Here is a 26,989-nt window from a genome sequence, read left to right as displayed (position 1 = left end):
CACCAGAAACGAACAGGACTGGAATTGTGTATCGGGTTGTGGGTATTATCCATTGAAATTTTATAGGATCTCTATGGGCAAATGCTCACCTTCGATGGCCACTGGCATGAATCCTGGTTTAAACTGTACCAGGCAAATGGCAGACAGCATGCATGGCGCCGTGTGGGCGAGCGGTTTACTGATGTCAACTTTGTGACCAGAGTGCCCCATGGTGGCGCTGGGGTTATGGTATGGGCCGGCATAAGCTACGGACAACGAACACAATTGCATTTTATCGATGGCAATTTGAATGCACAGAGATACCTTGACGAGATCCTGAGGCCCATTGCTAGCTGTGCCACAAGAGATCCTAGTTCGCATCCAGGCTCTGTCGCAGCCGGCTGCGAACGGGAGACACGGGCGGCGCACAATTGGCCCAGCGTCGTCCAGGGTAGGGGAGGTAATGGCCGGCATTGATATAGCTCAGTTGATAGAGCATGGCGTTTGCAACGCCAGGGTTGTGGATTCAATTCCCACGGGGTGCCAGTATGAAAAAAAAGAAAACAAATATGATAAAAAAATGATAATGCACGGCCCCATGTCGCAAGGATCTGTAAACAATTCCTGGAAGCTGAAAATGTCCCAGTTCTTCCATGGCCTGCATACTCACCAGACATGTCACCCATTGAGCATGTTTGGAATGCTCTGGATCGACGTGTACGACCGCGTGTTCCAGTTCCCGCCTATATCAAGCAACTTCCCACAGCCATTGAAGAGGAGAGGGACAACATTCCAACTCTATGCGAAGGAGATGTGTCGCGCTGCATGAGGCAAATGGTGGTCACACCAGATACTGACTGGTTTTCTGATCTACGCCGCTACATATCTGTATTCCCAGTCATGTGAAATCCATAGATTAGGGCCTAATTAAGTTATTTCAATTGACTGATTTCCTTATATGAACTGTAACTCAGTAAAATCTTTGAAATTGTTGCAGGTTGCATTTCTATTTTTGTTCAGTGTATTATAGATGACGCCTGTACCATGTTTGACCATAATTGTTTTTAGTGTCTCCAAACTTAATTTGAGTGGTCCACAATGTGGTTGTAAAAAAATCTGTATTTTGAATTATTGTATCATTGTGAAGTGGTAATTAAATGACATTTTCTAACTCTAACTCTACTATTGTAAGGCAACCAGCTGCAATAGGATTGTGAGTTTGCTCAGCAAAAATATTGTTGAGCAACCTCACAACGAAAAACGTTTGTGTGAAAATGTTGTTGAGCAAACTCACAATCCTACTGCAGCTGGTTGCCTTACAATCAGGGGTGCAACTTTCACTGGGGACGAGGGGGACATGTCCCCCCCACATTCTGAAATTACATTTATGTCCCCCCCCCCAGTTTTAACGGTGTGCTTTAGGACCATGCTGACGCCTCCGAGTGGTCGGGTAGGCTGTTTGGAGTGTTTATCCCCCCCACTTCTAAAACCAAAGTTTTACAATGCTTTCTTTTTTTTACAGTGTGGTATAGTGTACCCTCAGGCTTCCCTGGTAGAGGAAGAGAACATAGAATACACACAGGTGTGTGAGTTAGCCTCAAGTCACGTGGAGAAAAGTATACAGTGCCTTCAGTAAGTATTCACACCCCTCAACATTTTGTTGAGTTATAAATCTACACAAAATACTCTGTAATGTCAAAGTGGAAGATTAATTGTAACATTTATTTAAATAAATAAAAATAAAAATAAATAGCCATATAACTTGATTAAATAAGTACTCCAGTGTAGATTTGGCCTTGTGTTTTAGGTTATTGTCCTGCTGAAAGGTTAATTCATCTCCCAGTGTCTGTTGGAAAGAAGACCAGGTTTTCCTCTATGATTTTGCCTGTGCTTAGCTGTATTCCATGTATTTTTTATCCTAAAAACCTCCCTAGTCCTTGCAGATGACAAGCATACAAATAACATAATGCAGCCACCACCATGCTTGAAAATATGAAGAGTGGTACTCAGTGATGTATACTTCAAATAACGCTTTATATTCAGGACAAAATGTAAAGTTATTTGCCACATTTATTGCAGTATTATTGTTTTGGAAAATGGTTATGCTCTACAGGCTTCCGTCTTTTCACTCTGTCAATTAGGTTAGTATTGTGGAGTAACTACAATGTTGTTGATCCTCTGTTTTCTCATATCACAACCATTCAACTCTGTAACTGTTTTAAAATCAGCATTGGCCTCATGGTGAAATTCCTGAGCTGTTTCCTTCCTCTCCGGCAACTGAGTTAGGAAGGACGACTGTATCCTTGTAGTGACTAGGTGTATTGATACACCATCCAATGCCTAATTAATAACTGCACCATGCCCTAAGGGATATTCAGCATCCGCTTTTCTTATTTTTACATATCTACCAATCGGTGCCCTTCTTTGCGAGGCATTGAAAAACCTCCCTGATGTTTCGGGTTGAATCTGTGCTTGAAATTCACTACTCGATTGAGGGACCTTACAGATAATTATATGTGTGTGGTACAGAGATGGGGTAGTCATGTTAACCGCTATTATTGAACACAGAATGTGTCCATTCAACTTATGTGATTTGTTAAGGACATTTTTACTTCTGAACTTATTTAGGCTTGCCATAGCAAAGGGGTTGAATACTTATTGATTCAAGACATTTCAGCTTTTCATTTTTGATTCATTTAAAACATTTTCTACAAACAAAATTCCACTTTGACATTATGGGGTATTGTGCGTAGATCAGTGACACAAAATCTCAATTTAGCCCATTTAAAATTCGGGCTGTAACAAAATGTGGAAAAAGTAAAGGGGTGTGAATACTTTCTGAAGGCACGGCACACACACACACACACACACACACAGACACAGACAACACAAGATAAGATAACGCACACTGCTCTGAGACAGCCTCCATGATCTCACCCTGGCAGCTTTGGACAATGACGAGGAGAGAAAGAAAGCTTATTTTCTGCATGCCTCTGGTATTCCTCTCTGACTGAGCCTGCCCTGGGGTGAACCTAGCAGCTCGTAAAGAAGCAACACATCAATCTGGAGAGAGAACAGGGCCATATCCATAAAGCATCACAGTAGGAGTGCTGATCTAGGATCAGGTCAACCTTGTCCATGTCATTTCATTCAATATGATGTAAAAGACTAAACTGATCCTAGCTCAGCACTCCTAGTCTGAGAGGCATTATGAATACAGGCCCAGATAAAAGTTTTAGGAAGGGATTAAACACCTCCCTCTGCTACTGAATCCAGGACTTCCTGACGGGATGCCCCAGGTGGTGAGGGTAGGCAACAACACATCGGTCAAGCTGACCCGCAACACGGGAGCCCCTCAGGGGTGCGTGTTTAGTCCCCTCCTGTACTCTCTGTTCACTCACGACTCCAACACCATCATTACGTTTTGCAAACGGCACGACGGTAGGCCTGATGACCAGCAATGATGAGACAGCCTACAGGGAGGAGGTCAGAGACCTGACAGACTTTTGCCAGGACAACAACCTCTCCCTCCACGTCAGCAAGACAAAGGAGCTGATCGTGGACTACAGGAAATGGAGGGCCGAGCACGCCCCCATCCACATCGACGGGACGTGGAGTAGATCAAGAGCTTCAAGTTCCTCCGTGTTCACATCACTAAAGAATTATCATGGTACACACACATCAACACAGTCGTAAAGAGGGCACGACAACACCTCTCCCCCTTCAGGAGGCTGAAAAGATTCAGCATGGGCCCTCAGATCCTCAAAAAGTTAACCAGCTGCACCACTGAGAGCATCTTGACTGGCTGCATCACTGCTTGGTATGGCAACCGCTTAGCTACAGAGGGTAGTGCGTATGGCCCAGTACGTCACTGGGGCCAAGCTCCCTACCATCCAGGACCTCTATACCAGGTGGTGTCAGAGGAAGGCCCTAAAAATTGTCAAAGACTCCAGCTACTCATGTCATAGACTGTTGTCTCTGCTACCGCACGGCAAGCGGTACCGATGCACCAAGTCTGGAACCAACAGCACCCTGAACAGCTTCTACCCCAAGCCATACGACTGCTAAATAGTTAGTCCGGATAGCTATTGGTTAAATATTTAACTATCTGCATTGACCCTTTTTGCACTCTTTTAACTCATCACATATGCTGCTGTTACTGTTTAGTATCTATCCTGTTGCCAAGTCACTTTATCCCTACCTGTATGTACATATCTACCTCAATTACCTCATACCTCTGCACATCAACTAGGTACTAGTACCCCATTAGCGTTACTCATTGTGCATTTATTTCTTATTTTTCTATTATTTCTCTTTTTTTCTCTCTGCATTGTTGGGAAGGGCCCGTAAGTAAGCATTTCAATGTTAGTCTACACCTGTTGTTTACGAAGCATGTGACAAATAACTTTTGATTTGATTGAATGATTTGATGTTTCATTGTATGTCGGAGAACAAGGCTTTGAATTACTGTGCCAGAGAAAAATCTGAGCTCCTCTTTGCTTCACTTCATTTGATGAATAGAGAAACCTCAGAGAGACCTAATTGTAAAAAAGTAAAGCTCCAAGTCCAGAGTACACTTTTTAGACGGAAATGTGTTCTTAATTTTAAGACTGTATGTCCATCTCTCTCCAGAGAGAGAACAAGACGATCCTAAAGTGAGCAAAGTAGGCTTGGGCGGTATCCAGATTGTCATACCTTCATAGCGACCTTGTTCTATACCGGGATATTCAGTAATACCGGCACTGACCACAAGGGCCGCTGTTTTCAAACCCCACTGATACTCTGTAATCTGAAGATTAGCAATGCTAACAAGTACATGTAAAGTCCGATAGAGAATGCTATTTAAAAGCTAACGAGAACATTGTGAACATTTTGTACAGTTTCTGACCTAAACTATACAAGTATACAAATAACTCAAAAATGCTACACACAGTTTGCTGCACGCACAAAACAAATATTAGCCAACAAGGCTCTTGACCCAGGAGGGGATTCTCTGCTGTTACCAAGCGAATGCTATATTTTGGAAGAAACTAACCACTTAGCTAGATAGCTAACTAGCTACTAAATTTGAAACCAAATGCACAACTGCAGAGCATTTAGCATATTTTAGACAGTTAACTTAATAGTATCATATATTTAGCTGGCAAACATTTAGTTGTGAATTCCATACTGTAATTAGATCACCTGGCACATGCTGCACAACAGTGAGTCACTCACAAGTCTCTCGTCATTGTGTGCTTGTAAACAAACATCACGTGACACGTGACTGAGGGCTATGCTTCATAATAATGTGACAGGTGAAATGAAGAACGCAATATTCTTGATCTCCTAACGTATTGCACAATTGACTGCAAGCATTTACTTAAAAAGTTGCTACAAATATAAAAATTTATAAAAATAACTTACAAAAAATTGTTTCTACGGTATTGACGGTTTTGAAAAGCCATCCTGTGGCTTTTTCCAAATACCCCGGTATACGGTATATACGGTAAACCGCCCAAGCCTAGAGCAAAGTAAACTTTCAAGAAGAAAGTAGTTTAGATGCCATGCGTGGGAGTTCGTTTTACTTATTTATTCACTGTTTATCTGGTGTTCAGTAATTTATTCTGAATGCGCTGTTTAAAATACTCTCTCTCTCTCTCTCTCTCTCTCTCTAGCGCTCTCTCTCTAGCGCTCTCTTTATCTCTCTCTCTCTAGATGAGAGGGGTGCCTGCAATGGCTGAACATTTCCCTCTAAGACTGTCTTAAAAATATCTAAAAAAGGAAGTAAAAAGTGGAGGTGGTGTTCTTCTTTCACAACACCGGGGTAAAGACTAAAACAAGTGCTGCTGTTGTTTCTGTTAGCCATTAAATCTCTCAGAGATCTGTCTGGTGCTTCTTGCACAAAGGCTACACACACGCACACACACACACACAGACAGACAGACAGACACATATGCACAAGCACACATAGACACACGCACGCACACAGGCACACACACATGCGCACACACACACAACATCTCTCTCTACAATCATATCAGGTTTAATTTTCAGAGATTAAAGTCTACATGCCGCATTCCCCATCACACATACACACACACTCCTGGGAGGCGAGTACTGGGCTAAGCGCTTTGTTGTGTCCTAAAGCATATTGATTGGCTGCTGGCTTTGAATCACTCGAACAGTGACACATGACACAAAAGCTGATGGGACGGTGTGTGAGAGCTGGGGCAGATGACAGGTTTCACTAGCCTGTGACCATTCTGTCGCTCACACACACACACACAAACACACATGCATGCACATACGCACACATACATGCATACACACACACACAAACGCAGAAAATAGATGAAACTATCTGAAAGAAAAACATCCCAATCCCATCATATTTAGATAGAGGAGACAGCCAGACAGGGGATTACCTGGGCTGAATGCTAGTTGGAAACATGCAGGAAGGAGAAGGGAATTAGATCTTGCTGTCTGACTGACTGTAGGTTACAAAGATCCTGTGGGTCCATAGTGTCTGGCTCTCTGTACCTCTGTGTGTGTACTGTATAATTTCTATTTGACATACTGGGCAGGTCGTCTCTCTTGCAAAGTAGTGTGCGTGTGTCCTGTACATATATACAAGGTTCATGAGTGTGTGTCTGTCTCTGTTGTGTGTCTGCCTGTGCATCAGGGTTTCCGTTAGACGGTAATAGCTGGATTTTTTTTAAAGCTGATAAATAAAATTGCAGCCGACCGATTTTGGCCTATTAATTGAATGAAATACCAGACGATGTAGCGAGAGCTGTTGCTACAGCTCATCAAACAGCTGTTTGTTGCTGCTGGAGTGAAACACGCTTTTATAAGCCCAATGCACAACAACTTTAAATGCAATTGCGTGTTAAAAACAATGGCCATGATTAAAAATATCTATTCACCATTTAAGTGCATCACACACCGCTTGCACGACTGGAGGCAGTATTCATTTTGAAAACATATACTTCATTGTTTGAAACCTGAACATTTTACTACATATTATGAGGCATGACATACCTTGCTTCAAAATAGCCTAGCCAAAAAACCAAACATGCAGGCAATTATTTTATAAAGACTTCCATATGCCATGGAAACCTAGCCTATTTTTCTCATGTTTTATTGGTTTTTAAATCAACTTTCTTTCATTGTCCAGAAGCCAAAGTCACAATCCTAGTCATATTAGCAACCCATGGTAGTTGTGGATCTTTAGAGTTCACCTCTTTCTAAGTTTCTAATGGATATTTTCATCTCTATCTCATGAATTCACCTAATATTTTATAAACATTTTAAGCATGAGCAGGAGTGTAACTTTAGAAACCGGTAAATTTGACCCTCCCAATAATATAGCATTAGAAATTATTTTCCCACCGTAGCTACTGGCTTTCTGTGGCTTTACACTACACAGTACTGCTAAATTCCTCATTATATGATTGGATATCCCTGCCGCCAATTATGCTTGGTTTGGCCCAGTCCTCAGAAGCCGTGGTGTGTGAAGGGAAAAAAGGTACGCAAGGCTTGTAAGGAGAACGGAGCAATAGCTCCTCTCTTTCTCTCTTTCTCCTCTCTCTTCTTAACAAAACCCTTCAGTTTGTGAGCTAACTTGTAACAAATAAAGAAGTACAGTCACATTTAACATGTTAAATTCATAACCACGAATAAGAAATACATACAGTGGCTTGCGAAAGTATTCACCTCCCTTGGCATTTTTCCTATTTTGTTGCCTTACAACCTGGAATTAAAATTGATTTTTTGGGAGTTTGTATCATTTCATTTACACAACATGCCTACCACTTTGAAAATGCAAAATATTTTTTTGGGTGAAATAAACAAGAAATAAGACAAAAAAACTGAACTGAAAAGCATAACTATTCACCCCCCAAAAGTCAATACTTTGTAGAGTCACCTTTTGCAGCAATTACAGCTGCAAGTCTCTTGGGGTATGTTTCTATAAGCTTGGCACATCTAGCCACTGGGATTGTTGCCCATTCTTCAAGGCAAAACTGCTCCAGCTCCTTCAAGTTGGATGGGTTCCGCTGGTGTACAGCAATCTTTAAGTCATACCACAGATTCTCAATTGGATTGAGGTCTGGGCTTTGACTAGGCCATTCCAAGACATAAAACATGATGCTGCTTGGGGTGATGAAAGGTGTTGGGTTTGCGCCAGACATAATGTTTTCTTTGATGGCCAAATAGCTCAATTTTTGTCTCATCTGACCAGAGTACCTTCTTCCATATGTTTGGGGAGTCTCCCACATGGCCTTTGGCGAACACCAAACATGTTTGCTTATGTTTTTCTTTAAGCAATGGCTTTTTTCTGGCCACTCTTCCGTAAAGCCCAGCTCTGTGGAGTGTACGGCTTAAAGTGGTCCTATGGACAGATACTCCAATCTCCGCTGTGGAGCTTTGCAGCTCCTTCAGGGTTATCTTTGGTCTCTTTGTTGCCGCTCTGATTAATGCCCTCCTTGCCTGGTCCATGAGTTTTGGTGGGCGGTCCTCTCTTGGCAGGTTTGTTGTGGTGCCATATTCTTTCAAATTGTTTTATAATGGATTTAATGGTGCTCTGTGGGATGTTCAAAGTTTCAGATATATTTTTTTATAACCCAACCCTGATCTGTACTTCTCCACAACTTTGTCCCTGACCTATTTGGAGAGCTCCTTGGTCTTCATGGTGCCGCTTTCTTGGTGGTGCCCCTACTTAGTAGTGTTGCAGACTCTGGGGCCTTTCAGAACAGGTGTATATGTACTGAGATCATGTGACACTTAGATTGCACACAGGTGGACTTTATTTAACTAATTATGTGACTTCTGAAGGTAATTGGTTGCACCTGATCTTATTTAGGGGCTTCGCAGCAAAGGGGGTGAATACACATGCACGCACCACTTTTCCGTTATTTATTTTTTAGAATTCTTTGAAACAAGTTATTTTTTAAATTTCACTTCACCAATTTGGACTATTTTGTGTATGTCCATTACATGAAATCCAAATAAAAATCCATTTAAATTACAGGTTTTAATAGAAAAAACGCCAAGGGGGATGAATACCTTTGCAAGGCACTGTAGAAAATGATATTTTTCAAATGGAGATCGGATAGGCACGTAAAAAGGAGTGATAATTCGTAATGGTTATATTGGGCTCAAAGATGTAAGATGGAGCCGACAGACATGGCAGCTCTGCTTCTAGCTCCTAAGCAACTTTGCAGTATTGTGTTTTTTTGTGTGTTATTTCTTACATTATTTGCTTCAGAAACAACACCTCCTGATCCTCAACACAGGGGCCCCACAAGGGTGCATGCTCAGCCCCGTCCTGTTCTCCCTGTTCACCCATGACCGCGTTGCCACGCACGACTCCAACTCAATCATCAAGTTTGCAGACGACACAACAGTAGTAGGCCTGATTACCAACAATGACGAGACAGCCCACAGGGAGGAGGTGAGGGCCCTGGCGGAGTGGTGCCAGGAAAATAACCTCTCCCTCAATGTCAACAAAACGAAAGAGCTGATCGTGGACTTCAGGAAACAGCAGAGGGAGCACGCCCCTATCCACATCGACGGGACCGCAGTAGAGAAGGTGGAAAGCTTCAAGTTCCTCGCCGTACACATCACTGACGATCTGAAATGGTCCACCTGCACAGACAGTTTGGTGAAGAAGGCACAACAGCGCCTCTTCAACCTCAGGAGGCTGAAGAAATTCGACTTGGTGCCTAAGAACTTCAGAAACTTTTACAGATGCACAATTGAGAGCATCCTGTCGGCAACTGCACTGCCCGCAACTGCAGGGGTCTCCAGAGGGTGGTACTGTCTGCCCAACGCATCCTCGGGGGCACACTGCCTGCCCTCCAGGACACATACAGCACCCGATGTCACAGGAAGGCCAAAAAGATAATCAAGGACATCAACCAGCCGAGCGATGGCCTGTTCACCCCGCTATCATCCAGAAGGCAAGGTCAGTACAGGTGTATCAAAGCTGGGACCGAGATACTGAAAAACAGCTTCTATCTCAAGGCCATCAGACTGTTAAATAGCCATCACTAGCCGGCTACTCAACCGTGCACCTTACAGGCTGCAGCACTATATACATAGACTTGGAATCACTGGCCACTTTAATAATGGAACACAAGTAACTTTAATTATGTTTACATACTGCTTTACTCATCTCATATGTATATACTGTATTCTATTCTACTGTGTTTTAGTCAATGCCACTCCGACATTGCTCGTACTAATATTTATATATTTCTGTATTCCATTCTTTTACTTTTAGATTTGTGTATTGTTGTGAATTGTTAGATACTACTGCACTGTTGAAGCTAGGAACACAAGCATTTCGCTACACTGCAATAACATCTGCTAAAAATGTGTATGTGACCAATAACATTTGATTTGATTTGATTTGTAGACAATTTTGCCAATCATTTTTGACATGCGTTTTTCTGGATTTTTTTGTTGTTATTCTGTCTCTCACTGTTCAAATAAACCTACCATTTATAGATAAATTATAGACTGATCATGTCTTTGTCAGTGGGCAAACGTACAAAATCAGCAGGGAATCAAATACTTTTTTCCCTCACTGTATTTATAGTTACTATGCTACATCAGTTGGGTTACAGGTGAAAGGCCTAATGCTTATTGCTAAATAACCCACCATCCTGATAATATTGACCAATATGTTGATAGGCTCATTTTTGGAGGGGGAAGTGATTTTATTTGTGTCACCATTTTAAAATAAACGTGATGCAATGTTAAATTAAACGGAAACGGTGCTGTTCTGAACAACCAGTTGAAAAAAGGGGAGGGGTTGGGTTGTGCATTCAGGTCTTCACGAGTACAAAAAGTAGGACGCATTCCGAAATGGTTCCGTGGCTTTCCCACCTGACCCGATATGCATACATAAAAAAAAAAATTGAGACCTGTTCGAAATGGTGCTGAGGACAGTCAGACCCGTTCCGAAAAGGCCATCGAAAAACAGACCTGTGCCGGTTCGGATCCGAGAGACCCATTCAGATCTGAGAGTAGAAAGAGAGGTATTACTGCACTGTTGGAGATAGAAACATAAACATTTTGCGCTGCCAGGACCATCAATAAACAAGCGATATTGGCCAAACGATTCACAGCTACATGTCCTTAAAAACTGCCAATAGCAAATTACTATTAACTATTTGTTGTGTTTTTATGTGTAGCATATTCAAAACTTTATAGCCTATTGTTTCATTGGTTTTTACTTTCCTAAAATAATACTTTACCACCTCACGTTTCAACTGAAATTTGAGAGCAAATGCATCAGGGCATTGCATGCATATAGGCCTATAGGCCTAGGCGTCCACTGTAAAAAATTAATATAAAGGCCTAGCCCTAGAGAGACTCAGAGAAAGATAGAGATATGCTGGCGCCATGTTCCCAAAATCGACATACACTTCTTTATCCTTTATCCTACTACTGCTATACAGATATATGCGTACGTACATTTTCGATCCGAATATCTTTTATAAAGATAAGCATTATATTGTTAGATTAAAGGAGTAACTCTTGTAGGCCTAAAACATTCTTCCTCACCTCAAGTTCAACTGTCGGAGTCAGTTGGAGCGCCGGGGCTTACTGGCTTCATAACCTTCACAAAAGTTTCTTAACTTTATTAGAGTAATATCAAAAGTAAGTCAAGTCATTGTTTACAGGGAAAATACAAAAAGATAATTATATTGCGGTATTAAATTATGTTTTGCATCTCGCCCTTTGTTTTTTCCTTTTCATGGTTTAAGTCCAACTAGCCTGTATAGACCGGTAATTCTATTATTTTGCACCAAACACAACATTAAGTTGGAACATCATTTGTCCAAAGAAAATGTCACAACAGAATGAAAGAAAACACTTGCTGCATATTTAAAAAACTGGTTTAAACCTTCACAGGAGTTTTGAACAGGCGTGGCCTATATTGCAGCAATTGACAAGGCAAGTGTCTACTGTAGGCCTACCCAACAAATGGCAGCAATAGGCTAATTACATTTATTTTACTACAGGCCTACTTTTAACCTACTGTATCTTAAGGAGCACAAAATTAAAAAGATGGCTCAAACTTAATTTAGCCACGAGAACATCTCAACAAAATGAAATAAAACACTTTTTACACTGATTTAGATAATGATAAAACAAATAAATAAGTTCAAGTTTGAAAATTGCATCAAAACTAAATAGCAAGTTGCACACACATAGTCCATTTGGCCATGTCAACGTTCTTCTCATCTTTGTCCACGACAATATTACAACTTGTCCCCACGAAGAACATTCCCAGTGTCGGCTTCTTTTCACTAGGCAATACTCTTTCTTGTCTAACTTTTGATTTACTTCAATGAAAATGGCCCCCATCTTTGCAATCAACAGTAGCCTAGGCCAGGCTCTTCTCACTCGCTCTCTCCTCAGCAGCAGGCGCACTTAAGGTGAGCGGCCAGAACCAGCTTCAGCTGGACATAAGCTATATGTTTTATTGAGTTGCAATTGGCTGACACAGATAACAAGTTTGCGCAGTTCTCATCACCTCACACATTAAATTAACAGAGGACAGGTCCAATCGGGTCCAGTCGGTAAATCAATTTTAATTGCACATACCCAAGACCAATGGCAATTATATCAGACCCGACCCAGATCAAAGACAAAACTCAGAATTTAAGACCAGGTCCCGCTCGGGTCCCGGGTCGGATCTCGAAATTTCAGATCTGTTGGACCCATGAAAACCTCTACTTCAAGCCAAACCCTGCCTCACCCACCAAACAGAGCAAACGTAGACTATCTAAAAGTCTGTTCAAGAATGTTGAAGAGTGTTTTGGGGAAATATGTCGTTCAGTACAAGCCGTTACGCAACGTAGCAAATGTTCAATCGAACTGAACGCACCCCAGAAATGACAAATTGACAAGCCCTTTCTGAACTGTTAGAGTTACAGTTTAAAGTACTAAAGAAATGATAGGTATTTCAGTTGCGGTTGGGATATATATATTCCCTTCAAAATTCACCAGAAACAACTATTTTACAGCTATTTCTTTAAAAAGAATCTCACGAGGGGAATACCTCCGGACCCCCCTAGAAGGGTGTTGACCCCAAAACCCATTGACCCTGATCCCCCCAATATGCAACACAAAGTTATGCCCTTCAGTCAAGAACTGGGATGTGACGTCACGCCGGTGAGAGAGTCTGCATGCAGCTCTCTCCATCCTTCAGTTTCCAGCTCAGCACCGAACACAGAGGTCACCTGTAGCTACACTGCTGTACCTTACGAACATTATCCAATGTTCTTTCCTCTATAATTGGTAGTTCTGTGTGCGTTTATGCCAATGTGAGTATTCCTCAGTTGTGTCAAGTTGGCTAGATGTCCTTTGTGTGGTGGACCATTCTTGATACACATGGGAAACTGTTGAGCGTGAAAAACCCAGCATCGTTGCAGTTTTTGACACACTCAAACCGGTGCGCCTGTCACCTACTACCATACCCCATTCAAAGGCACTTAAACATTTTGTCTTGCCCATTCACCCTCTGTATGGCACACACACAATCCATGTTTCGATTGTCTCAAGGCGTAAAAAACCTTCTTTAACCTGTCTCCTCCTCTTCATCTACACTGATTGAAGTGGATTTAGCAAGTGACATCAATAAGGGATCATAGCGTTCACCTGGATTCACCTGGTCAGTCTATGTCATGGAAAGAGCAGGTGTCCCTGACTATTATATATGCATCTTTCATATAATGTTTGCCATTGTATTTGTGTATGCATTCCAGATTATTATGCATATTCTTCTGATTATGTTTATGCATATTTCCTTAATGTTCCATTACTGTGTTGTTGATGACTCCTTATACATTACTAATTGTATAATTATGTATTATATTGTAGAAACCACACACACATTATACTACAGTTGTCTTCATTACTCTTCTGGTTATTGGATTAAAGTGTTCACAGTGAATCAACCTCTTGCAGCATCTTTCTAACAGAAGACACAGGGGCTAGGGTCACACTAATGGTGCATAATGCACATAGTATCCTACAATGTGTGTATAACTCTGTGTGAGTCACAGGAGGTTGGTGGCACCTTAATTGGGGAGGACGGGCTCGTGGTAATAACTGGAGCGGGATCAGTGGAATGGTATCAAATACATCAAACACATGGTTTCCAGGTGTTTGATGCCATTCCATGTGCTCCGTTCTGGCCATTATTATGTGCTGTTCTCCCCTCAGCAGCCTCCTGTAGTGTGAGTGTACTATACTTACGATGTTCATGAGCGTGAGCAGGTACTTCTGGACGTGTTCCTTGCCGTGGAACTGCACCACAGAGTCGTCCACCCCCAGTAGGACCTCAATGTTGTAGGCTCTCTCTGGACTCTGTCTCCTCTGTCTCTGGGCTCGGGTCTGGTTGATACTCTGCTCCACACCACGATACAGGGACTCCAGGTCCATCATACCAGGCAGGTCAGCACCTAGAGACAACACACACACACACATACAGGGTTAATATCTAAAACACACACACACATACACGTGCACACACCAGCTTGATGCCTGAGCCACAGGCAGAAAGCACATATATGTAGGTATAACTGTTGGTAAATACAGATTTGACTAATCAACCCAATATTGTAATTCACATCCCAGATTGTGTGACGGCTAAAAACTCAATAGGCTTAGAACTTCTTAGATACACACACACACACACACACACAAACAAGTAACTGCAACACAGACAGAAACACTGTGGCCTCCATGGAACATTATCCGATTGTTGGGAAGACTGGGAACACCATGGCAATCTGGAGCCACATGTCTCTCTATGGAATCTACAAGCCCTGTCCTGTCAGGCTCTGTACGGGTTCACTCTTAGCTGAGGAGTGTGTGTGTTTGTGTGTGTGTGTTAGATTGTGTATGTGCGTGTGTGTGTGTGTGTGTGGCCTTAGCCTGCAGTTGCCAGGCAGTGCAAACAGGCTGAGGGACGTGGTCTCACGGAGAGAGATGCTTCACTGTGGGGAGCAGTTGCGTGGTCACTGGTTAAGGCCAGCGTGGGAAACTCAAGTATAGTACACTACACTGCACATTTAACATGACAATACTTACAGACATATTCCTCAAGACACTCAATCGCAGTTTATTTATTTAGCAGACCCAGAACGCTAGGCCTTCTGAAGTCAAATACAGTGAGACTTTGATCTCAATTTAGGTGGTGCTTAGTCCACTGGTGGTGCTTATTCAATTATATTGGTAGCATCTCAATTGGACAGGTATAACAAAGCTACACCAAAGGTATGTGGACACCTGCTAGTCGAACATCTCATTCCAAAATCAGGGCATTAATATGGAGTTGCCCCCCTTTGCTGCTATAACAGCCTCCATTCTTCTAGGAAGGCTTTCCACTAGATGCTGGAACATTGCTGCGGGGACTTGCTTCCATTCAGCCACAAGAGCATTGGTGAGGTCGGGCACTGATGTTGGGCGATTAGGCCTGGCTCGCAGTCGGCGCTCCAATTCATCCCAAAGGTGTTAGATGAGGTTTAGGTCAGGGTTCTATGCAGGCCAGTCAAGTTCTTCCAAACGGATCTCGACAAACCATTTCTGTATGGACCTCGCTTTGTGCACGGGGGCATTGTCATGTTGAAACACGAAACGGCCGTCCTCAAACTGTTGCCACAAAGTTGGAAGCACAGAATTGTCTAGAATGTAATTGTATGCTGTAGCGTTAAGATTTCCCTTCACTGGAACTAAGGGGCCTAGCCCGAACCATGAAAAACAGCCCCAGACCATCATTCCTCCTCTACCAAACTTTACAGTTGGTACTATGCATTGGGTTAGGTAGCGTTCTCCTGGCCTCCACCAAACCCAGATTAGTCCATCGGATTTCCAGATGGTGAAGCGTGATTCATCACTCCAGAGAACGTGTTTCCACTGCTCCAGAGTCCAATGGTGGTGAGCTTTACACCACTATAGCCAATGCTTGACATTGCGCATGGTGATCTTAGGCTTGTGTGCGAGTACTCGGACATGGAAACCCATTTCATGAAGCTCCCGACAAACAGTTATTATTGTGCTGACTGTTGGATCCATACCAGTTTAACACATACGATCAGTGTGTTGGCGTATAACATGTTGGGAAGAGAAACTACAGAGATAGTGAGAGAGAGAGAGAAGATCTGCCACCTAGTCTCCCGTCTCTCAATTAGCAAGGGGAAGTGATGGAGATAGAAAGAGAGAGAGAACAAGAGAGAGAGAGATGGAGAGAGAGAGAGAGATGGAGAGAGAGAGAGAAAGAGAGAGATAGAGAGAGAGACAGAGAGAGAGATGGAGAGAGAGAGAGCGAGAGAGAGCAAGGGGGCTGCTGGGTAGATCTGCCACCTAGTCTCCCGTCTGTCAATTAGCAAGGGGCATCCTTTCCTTCCCGCTCCTCTTATGCAATGTTACCTAGGCAACCGGCTCATGGGTAAAACAACGCGCCGCATGGCTAATATTGGCTGCGGAGTCGGCGGAATATGATTCAGTAGCAGCTACACATGAGTGACAGAACATGGTGAGAATGTCAGCTTCCTATCTCTAACTAAAGTGGAAGTGTAGGGAAAAACTGCAGGGGTAAAAAAGGATAATTAAATGTGATAGTTTTTTTCTTAAACAGCCATGGGTGTAAAATAATTTTTCCAGCAGGTGCCATTGTCTATGCCATCATGTGTCTGTGAGCACACGTGTTGACGATTTCTTACCATCGTTAACGAAATTAGCTCAAGTTAAGGACCCTGTCCTTCAAAACAACCTCAGCTTGTTTTTTCCAAAATAATTATTTTTAACGAGCATGATGTCATAACCACAGCATCTGCTTTTAAAGACAAGTTTAGTTCAGATATTTTTACTTCTGGTTACGTAAGACAATCGACTCTTTCGTCTTTTTTATGATGATGCCATTCCTTTGGAAAACATGTCCTAAGACTGCAAATTAGGGTTGAAATTATGTAGAGTTTCAATAAAGAAAGAATTGGGGTAAGGAAATAGCAATTAAAACATCCCTTGTTAACTCTTGCCCTCTAATGTCGACTACGTTTTCTTCCCCGATGCCCACAGGTCTATTACAAACAACTCCATCTGTCATTCCTGGGCCTTGAGTAAACTAAGCCTGCTTACTTCCTTAACTTGAATAGCTTTTGAGCAAGTGTCCTAAGAGATGAAGATTACTAATGGGTGATCTGAAAAGTCATAGTCAATCGATCAATAATATAATAATACTTTTAGCAAAAACGTTTATTTTCAATTTACAACCTGTAGAAACAATGAGAATAGAAGGGTTCAGAACTTTTGTAAATCATCACATTTTAGCAGACACTCTTATCCAGAGCGACTTACAGGAGCAATTAGGGTTAAGTGCCTTGCTCAAGGGCACATGGGCAGATTTTTCACCTAGTCGGCTCGGGGATTAGAACCTGCGACCTTTCGGTTACTGGCACAACACTCTTAACCACTAAGCTACCTGACGCCCACAGTACAGTTTATATATGGCAAATAGAAATCCAATATGGATGGTATTAAGAGATAGATGGGAGGTGTTGAATGGAGTTGAAGGATGGGACTAATAACAACTAACAACAACTAATAACAACAAGATAACTAATAATGTAAAGCATACTGTGTCCATAATAAGTATATAGGTTATAGGTTGAGAGCTTTTGTGAAAGAGCACAGTTAGAAAGATATGGCATATAGAAGCAAACCAGATGGACATCATGAAAATGATCGGGGAGGTTGAGGGTAGTGCAAGTTCTCCCACTTAAAAAGATGAGAGAGGCCTGTAATTTTCATCATAGGTACACGTCAACTATGACAGACAAAATGAGAAAAAAATAATCCAGAAGATCACATTGTAGGATTTTTAATGAATTTATTTGCAAATTATGGTGGAAAATAAGTATTTGGTCACCTACAAACAAGCAATATTTCTGGCTCTCACAGACCTGTAACTTCTTCTTTAAGAGGCTCCTCTGTCCTCCACTCGTTACCTGTATTAATGGCACCCGTTTGAACTTGTTATCAGTATAAAAGACACCTGTCCACAACCTCAAACAGTCACACTCCAAACTCCACTATGGCCAAGACCAAAGAGCTGTCAAAGGACACCAGAAACAAAATTGTAGACCTGCACCAGGCTGGGAAGACTGAATCTACAATAGGTAAGCAGCTTGGTTTGAAGAAATCAACTGTGTGAGCAATTATTAGGAAATGGAAGACATACAAGACCACTGATAATCTCCCTCGATCTGGGGCTCCACGCAAGATCTCACCCCGTGGGTCAAAATGATCACAAGAACGGTGAGCAAAAATCCCAGAACCACACGGGGGACCTAGTGAATGACCTGCAGAGAGCTGGGACCAAAGTAACAAAGCCTACCATCAGTAACACACTACGCTGCCAGGGACTCAAATCCTGCAGTGCCAGACGTGTCCCCCTGCTTAAGCCAGTACATGTCCAGGCTCGTCTGAAGTTTGCTAGAGTGCATTTGGATGATCCAGAAGAGGATTGGGAGAATGTCATATGGTCAGATGAAACCAAAATAGAACTTTTTGGTAAAAAACTCAACTCGTCGTGTTTGGAGGACAAATAATGCTGAGTTGCATCCAAAGAACACCATACCTACTGTGAAGCATGAGGGTGGAAACATCATGCTTTGGGGCTGTTTTTTCTGCAAAGGGACCAGGACGACTGATCCGTGTAAAGGAAAGAATGAATGGGGCCATGTATCGTGAGATTTTGAGTGAAAACCTCCTTCCATCAGCAAGGGCATTGAAGATGAAACGTGGCTGGGTCTTTCAGCATGACAATGATCCCAAACACACCACCCGGGCAACGAAGGAGTGGCTTCGTAAGAAGCATTTCAAGGTCCTGGAGTGGCCTAGCCAGTCTCCAGATCTCAACCCCATAAAAAATCTTTGGAGGGAGTTGAAAGTCCATGTTGCCCAGCAACAGCCCCAAAACATCACTGCTCTAGAGGAGATCTGCATGGAGGAATGGGCCAAAATACCAGCAACAGTGTGTGAAAACCTTGTGAAGACTTACAGAAAACGTTTGACTTGTGTCATTGCCAACAAAGGGTATATAACAAAGTATTGAGAAACTTTTGTTACTGACCAAATACTTATTTTCCACCATAATTTGCAAATAAATTCATTAAAAATCCTACAATGTGATTTTCTGGATTTTATTTTTCTCATTTTGTCTGTCATAGTTGACGTGTACCCATGATGATAATTACAGGCCTCTCTCATCTTTTTAAGTGGGAGAACTTGCACAATTGGTGGCTGACTAAATACTTTTTTCCCCCACTGTATATATATATATATATATATATATATATATATATATATATATATACAGTTGAAGTCGGAAGTTTACATACACCTTAGCCAAATACATTTAAACTCAGTTTTTCACAATTCCTGACATTTAATCCTAGTAAAAATTCCCTGTCCCGGTCAGTTAGGATCACCACTTTATTTTAAGAATGTGAAATGTCAGAATAATAGAAGAGAGACTTCAGCTTTTATTTCTTTCATCACATTCCCAGTGGGTCAGAAGTTTAGATACACTCAATTAGTATTTGGTAGCATTGCCTTTAAATTGTTTAACTTGGGTCAAACGTTTCGGGTAGCCTTCTACAAGCTTCCCACAATAAATTGGGTGAATTTTGGCCCATTCCTCCTGACAGAGTTGGTGTAACTGAGTCAGGTTTGTAGGCCTCCTTGCTCGCACACACTTTCTCAGTTCTGCCCACAAATTGTCGAAAGGATTGAGGTCAGGGCTTTGTGATGGCCACTCCAATACCTTGCTTGGGATCATTGTCCATTTGGAAGACCCATTTGCAACCAAGCTTTAACTTCCTGACTGATGTCTTGAGATGTTGTTTCAATATATCCACATCATTTTCATTCCTCATGATGCCATCAATTTTGTGAAGTGCACCAGTCCTTCCTGTAGCAAAGCACCCCCACAGCATGATGCTGCCACCCCCGTGCTTCACGGTTGGGATGGTGTTCTTCGGCTTGCAAGCAACCCCCTTTTTCCTCCAAACATAACGATGGTTATTATGGCCAAACAGTTCTATTTTTGTTTCATCAGACCAGAGTACATTTCTCCAAAAAGTACGATCTTTGTCCCCATGTGCAGTTGCAAACCGTAGTCTGGATTTTTTATGGCGGTTTTGGAGCAGTGACATCTTCCTTGCTGAGCGGCCTTTCAGGTTATGTCGATATAGGACTCGTTTTACTGTGGATATAGATACTTTTGTACCTGTTTCCTCCAGCATTTTCACAAGGTCCTTTGCTGTTGTTCTGGGATTGATTTGCACTTTTCGCACCAAAGTATGTTATTCTCTAGGAGACAGAACGCGTCTCCTTCCTGAGCGGTATGACGGCTGCGTGGTCCCATGGTGCTTATACTTGCGTACTATTGTTTGTACAGATTAACGTGGTACCTTCAGGCATTTGGAAATTGTTCCCAAGGATGAACCAGACTTGTGGTGGTCAAATTTTTTTTCGGAGGTCTTGGCTGATTTCTATTGATTTTCCCATGATGTCAAGCAAAGAGGCACTGAGTTTGAAGGTAGGCCTTGAAATACATCCACAGGTACACCTCCAATTGACTCAAATTATGTCAATTAGCCTATCAGAAGCTTCTAAAGCCATGACATCATTTTCTGGAATTTTCCAAGCTGTTTAAAGGCACAGTCAACTTAGTGTATGTAAACTTCTGACCCAATGGAATTGTGATACAGTGAATTATAAGTGAAATAATCTGTCTGTAAACAATTGTTGGAAAAATTACTTGTGTCATGCACAAAGTAGATGTCCTACCTGACTTGCCAAAACTATAGTTTGTTAACAAGACATTTGTGGAGTGGTTGAAAAACGAGTTTTAATGACTCCAACCTAAATGTATGTAAACTTCCGACTTCAACTGTATATATATATTGGAAATTGGAAATTATGTAGAGTTTCAATAAAGGAAATAGCAATGAAAACATCCCTTGTTAACTCTTGCCCTCTAATGTCGACTACGTTTTCTTCCCCAATGCCCACAGGTCTATTACAAACAACTCCATCTGTCATTCCTGGGCCTTGAGTAAACTAAGCCTTCTTACTTCCTTAACTTGAATAGCTTTTGAGCAGGTGTCCTAAGAGATGAAGAGAGAGAGAGAGAGAGAGAGAGAGAGAGAGAGAGAGAGAGAGAGAGAGAGAGAGAGAGAGAGAGAGAGAGAGAGAGAGCGCGAGAGAGAGAGTGAGAGAGAGAGAGATAAAAAAAGAAAGAGTGAAAAAGAAAAAGAGAGAGAGAGATGTGAAGTCATGATTTATCTCAATAAGACAGAGAGAGAGAGAGAGAGAGAGAGAGAGAGAGAGAGAGAGAGAGAGAGAGAGAGAGAGAGACGGCGAGGAGAAACCAGAAAGACCTTGAGTGCCACAGTTCTGCTTCAGTCGTCTCCACTATATTTATAGCGAGTGTCATAGTCTTGTGGAGAGGCATCAGTGTCTTCCTCCAGAGACTGCCACCAGGTACACAGAAATAAACAACATCTCCTCTCCTCACCTACAGTTCTGTAATCAGTCTATATGTTTCACTATGTCTGGCTCTTGTCTTGACAATGCTAACAAAATAATTCTGTTTATTTAGAAAAGTTGCTGTTATTGTCAACTACAACACTTTCTCTGCATGACATAAAAGACTGATACAATGTCCATCTTGTCGTCCTCCTTCTCTTCCCTAATCCTGTTCTCCCTCACTCCTCTCCATCTCTCCTAAATCAGATGCAGTGCAGTCGGAAGATATTTAAATTCCATGTGTACAGTGACACAAGGTAGGCCATTTACATAAAAAAAAAAAAGAAGTATTTTAGCAAACGCTCTTATCCAGAGCATCTTACAGTAGTTAGTGCATACATTTTGGTATTTTTTGTACTAGTCCCCCGTGGGAATTAAACCCACAACCCTGGCATCTAGACCCCCCCCCCATGACCCTTTTACCTACCCCCCCACTACCAAAACATCCCCCTGCCTCCCCCTCCCTTTTACCAGTGAGACATAAATATATTATTTCACCCACTCCCCCTAAAAAAGACTCCCCACTGCCTCCCACCTGTCTCTCCCCTCTCTTCCCCCTAGGACTTCTCATTCAGGTAGAGGAAAGCTGGCCCTTATTAGGAGACAAAGGTACCCTGTCTTTCAACCTTTGCAAATGTCAAGGATGTCTGAGTGCCTGCAGAAGAGAAGGGGGGGATAGGAGAGAGAGAGAGAGAGAGAGAGAGAGAGAGAGAGAGAGAGAGAGAGAGAGAGAGAGAGAGAGAGAGAGAGAGAGAGAGAGAGAGAGAGAGAGAGAGAGAGAGAGAGAGAGAGAGAGAGAGAGAAAGAAAGAGAGAAAGGGAGGCTACACTCAGAAAAAAATGGTTATTTGGCTGTCCCCATAGGAGAACCCTTTGAAGAACACTGTTTGGTTCCAGGTAGAACCCCTTTGGGTTCCATGTAGAACCCTTTCCACAAAGGGTTCTACCTGCAACCAAAAAGGGTTCTCCTATGGGGATGGCCAAAGAACCCTTTTGGAAACCTTTTTTCTAAGATTGTATAGAGGAGGAGACTAATGGTGATTATTCAGGTCAAAGCAGTCCTAATATTGACATTGCTAAAGCAGACTGTTTGGCAGGACATAATGTGGAAGGTTTCTTTGTACTCTGGAGAGCTGCTGAAAATGTTCAGGTGGCAATGACCTTAGACACATATTATTTCTGTTGCTTCTCTCTTGCAAGTGTGTGTGTGTGTGCATGTGTGAGTTTGTGATGGGGGGTACAACCCAGGCCGAGGTGTGTGCGCATTGCTATGAGCATGAGTTCGGGAAGTCCAGATGCCCCTGTGTGTGTGCGTGCATTGCTGTGAGCAGGTAATTTATGTGTATGTGTGTGTGTGTGTCTCTCTTGGTGTGGCTCCACGAGTGTGCATGCATATGCGCACAGTAGAGACCTTGATGTCAGACATGGCGAGGTTACTCCAGTGCAAGGTCTCATTCCCAGCCAAGTGACTCAAGATTCACTTCGAAATTGGACGTCCATCCCGAGGACATCGGAGATGCCTTCAAAACCCGCCACTAGGGGCAACGGTGAGCGTTATTACAATCAAGTAGGCTTGGGCTTTGTTAGGGCGTTATGGACGGAGATGGTGTATGGCTGTAAACCGCGAGCTCCTGCTCTAAGGGTTCAATCCCTGTTCAATCCCTATGCTTGTTTTTTTAGTTTTTAGTTTAAACCCTATCTCAAACCTTAACTCTTAACTTAACCATTCAGAATGAGAGACAACAGTGGTGCAACTACCGAGGTGCAGCTGTAGCAGGAAGAGCAACCCAAAACATGTTGAAAGTTGATGTTTGGGGCAACTTAGACATATGAAGTTTGGAGAAACTTGGAAAAATGTCAGAATCTGAAGTCAAATTAGTTAGATCTTGTTGCTCATACCTAGTGATTTATGTAATCCAGCACACACACTCAGAAAACAACACACACACACTCAGAAAACAACACACACACACAGGCACGCAGGTACACACACCTATCCTATCCTATCCCCCACCACACACACAAACACACACACACACACACACACACAAGACTAGTTTGCTAACAAACGCACACCTTGGCCACATAGCTCAAAGCATGGACACTTTGTCTCCTTGGCGACAGGTTTATAGGTCGTCAAGGTGATGAGTGGCGCGGATCGTTAACGCGGCCGCTAGCATCTGGACATTGTGAGGTCGCAAAAAATGTCACAGTCGCACCTCCACCGAGCAAGCACTCATTAAAAGTAGAGACAAGGAACAGAACGCAGTATAAGATGAAGAGGCTGTGATGATACACATATTGAACTCTGATTGGCCTTATTTTATAGGTTTAATTATTTAGTCAGTTAATTAGCAATCTAATTTTACAAGAATGCAATTCCCAAAGCACACCCTGCAGTGTAAATTATTAAAATACGAAGCATTAATTAAACTTGCTTTAATCTATAACTGTTTAAAAAAAGTGTTTTCTTAATGATTCATTTAAATATTCCCCCATTAATTTATTTGATCTGGTCCCCATGGTAAAACAGATCAGTGATTTCCAAATCTTGGCTGGTGTTGTTCTGTCACACCCTGATCTGTTTCACCTGTCTTTGTGCTTGTCTCCACCCCCCTCCAGGTGTTGCCCATCTTCCCCATTATCCCCTGTGTATTAGCCATGCGGCGTGTTCCCTGTTTGTCTGTTGCCAGTTCGTCTTGTCTCGTCAAGCCTACCAGCGTTTTTTCCGTGCTCCTGTTTTTCCAGTCCCTGTTTTCTAGTCCTCCCGGTTCTGACCATTTCTACCTGCCCTGACTCTGAGCCCGCCTGCCTTACCACTCTGCCTGCCCTAACCTCAAGCCTGCCTGCCGTCCTGTACCTACCTGAATCTGACCTGGTTTACAAACTCCTGCCTGTCCTCGACCTGCCTCTTGCCTGCCCCCATGTTTTGTTAATAAACATCTGTATTTGAACTGTCTGCATCTGGGTCTTATCCTGAGTTCTGATGTTGTTCATTAGATTGGGTGGATTCAGGGGACCAGTACATAGTTTAGTGGCTTTAGTCCATCACACTTGTTGCTGTAAAATACAACACAAACATTACGTTTCGTGACACTGTGTATTATTAACATGTGTTCATCTGACCTTAGTGAGCTTTCTCCGAAGATGAGAGAGGTACCAGTCCGATAGAGAGTAAGGAGACATAGAGGCATGTGCGGCCACAGCATTATGTAACTGTCTGTCTGGATCTAGTTCAGGCCCTGTCTGTGTGTATGCACTCATTTACATTTTAGTCATTTAGCAGACGCTCTTATCCAGAGCCACTTACAGTTAGTGAGTGCATACATTATTTTTAAATTTGTTCATACTGGCCCCCCGTGGGAATCGAACACACAACCCTGGCGTTGCAAACGCCATGCTCTACCAACTGAGCTACATCCCTGCCGGCCATTCCCTCCCCTACCCTGGACGACACTGGGCCAATTGTGAGCCGCCCCAGGATCTCTAGAGGCACAGCTAGCACTGCGATGCAGTGCCTTAGACCACTGCGCCACTCGGGAGAGCCTACAATATTACCATCAAGTAGGCTTGGGGTTTTCTAGGGTGTTGTGCACGGGGATGGGGGATGGGCGTATGCCGCGAGCTCCAGCTCAGAGGTTCGGGTGTTCAATCCCAGTGCTAGTAACTTGTTTTTTATTTGTTTGTTTTAACCCTATCCCAAACCTTAACCCTTAACTTAACCATTCGGAATGAATGCCTAATCTTAACCTTTGAAATTTGACATTTATGGACAAACGTTGGATTCTGCAGTGAGACTGCGAGAGCTTGTTGCATTCTGTGCTATAGCTTTCTGCTTTCAGAGTCCTGCTACATTGCCATGTGTCACCTGTGTGAATGTGTGTGTGCGTTTGTGTGTGTGTGTCACTGCGCTAAGACTGATGATAATACGATCCAATCACTGCAATAATGCACTTTAGCCTGATTTGTTTAGCTAACTCTCTCTACGGCAATTAAACTGAATATGAGTGTGTAATAGACAGACCTAGAGGCTACATTGAAGAGATAGGACTACTCACACGCAGCACAATAATCCCATAATCTTCCCCTACATTAACCATTAAGATTATCATTATACAATATACAGAGAAATCCAAGAGTTCTCTAACCACACCACCTTAGCATCTTATACAGTAAAGCCAGGGCTATGAAGTTCTACCAAGTTACCAAACACACATACGCACACACGCACACGCACACGCACACGCACACACACACACGCATGCACACATGCACACATGTGCACACACAAACACAAAGGGCGGTAGGTAGCCTAGTGGTTAGAGCGTTGCCAGTAACTGAAAGGTTGCTGGTTCGAATACCTGAGCTGTCAAGGTGAAAAATCTGTCAATGTGTCCTTGAGCAAGGCACTTAACCCTAATTTGCTCCGAGGATGTCATGCTACTACGTGCACACACACACGTCTTGTTGATATCAAGCTTTTTCGACTCTCATCCTGCTTGATTTAGGGTTAGGTCTCCACGAGGGAAAGATTTCAAAAGGAGTGTCTCTTTCTCTTATGAAGGCTGGAGAAAAATTTCTCCAGGCAGGGAGGGAGGAAGGGCAGTGAGTGAAGACACAACTTCCTGCCGCTCACCCCCGCACTAGAGATGGGAGAATAATCCCACCACTGTCCACAGCCAGACGGATCCATCTCTCACAGGTCAGCATCAAATTCTTCACCCACGGATCCACCGTGTGCATGTGTGTGCTTGTGTATGTGCTCCCGTCACTGAAAGGGGGCAGTACAGTTTCTGCTACACAGGCAAGTGAATAGGGAGGAGAAGTGTGAGCGTGTGTTTTAGCACATGTGAATTCGAAATGCAGTAAATTTTAGTCTGGACAGCACCTGGCACCTAGCCGCACCCCTCCTCACCCCTAGAGACACCTGTCCTCACCCTTTTTGACCTGCAGGTCAGAAGCCTTCAGACACACAAGCACACATGCACACGCAAACAAACACACACACACACACACACACACTAGACACATGGCTGGGGGCCCTGTACTGTCCTGACAGACTGGTGTTAAGGAGGGGCCACCTGAGAGCTGGGAGCCAGAGCTGACTTATTATGACAGCCAGCCACACATATGTCAGCCTGATCACCAGAGACAGAGAGGAGAGGAGGAGGGAGGGAGGGATGGAGAGGGGGGGAGAGAGAGGGAAAGAGTAAGAGAGAGAGGGGGAGAGTAAGAAAGAGAGAGGTACAAACACACAGAGACAGAAACAGACAGAGGAAGCGAGAGGTAGAGATAGAAACAGGTTTCCCATGCCAATAAAGCCCATTGAATTGAGAGAGAGACACAGAAAAAAAAGAAGAGAGAAAGACAGCGATGACCAGTCTTCATTCTGTAAGGTCCATTACAGTTCA

At 43.0% G+C, this 26,989-nt stretch overlaps 1 protein-coding gene across 1 annotated transcript in view; it reads right to left on the bottom strand.

The window, feature by feature from the left end:
- Positions 1-26,989, bottom strand: part of LOC121544674 (A disintegrin and metalloproteinase with thrombospondin motifs 2-like) — a 202,993-nt gene that overhangs the window by 34,226 nt on the left and 141,778 nt on the right. Inside the window, exon 4 of the mRNA XM_045206588.1 lies at positions 14,239-14,444. Within this exon, the coding sequence (XP_045062523.1) occupies positions 14,239-14,444 (206 nt within the window). The remainder of the gene's footprint in view (positions 1-14,238; positions 14,445-26,989) is intronic.

The sequence above is a fragment of the Coregonus clupeaformis genome, chromosome 3 (genome assembly GCF_020615455.1).
Source record: "Coregonus clupeaformis isolate EN_2021a chromosome 3, ASM2061545v1, whole genome shotgun sequence".
NCBI lineage: Eukaryota > Metazoa > Chordata > Actinopteri > Salmoniformes > Salmonidae > Coregonus > Coregonus clupeaformis.
Note: the sequence above shows the minus strand (reverse complement) of the source record. Positions and strands in the feature narration are given on the sequence as shown.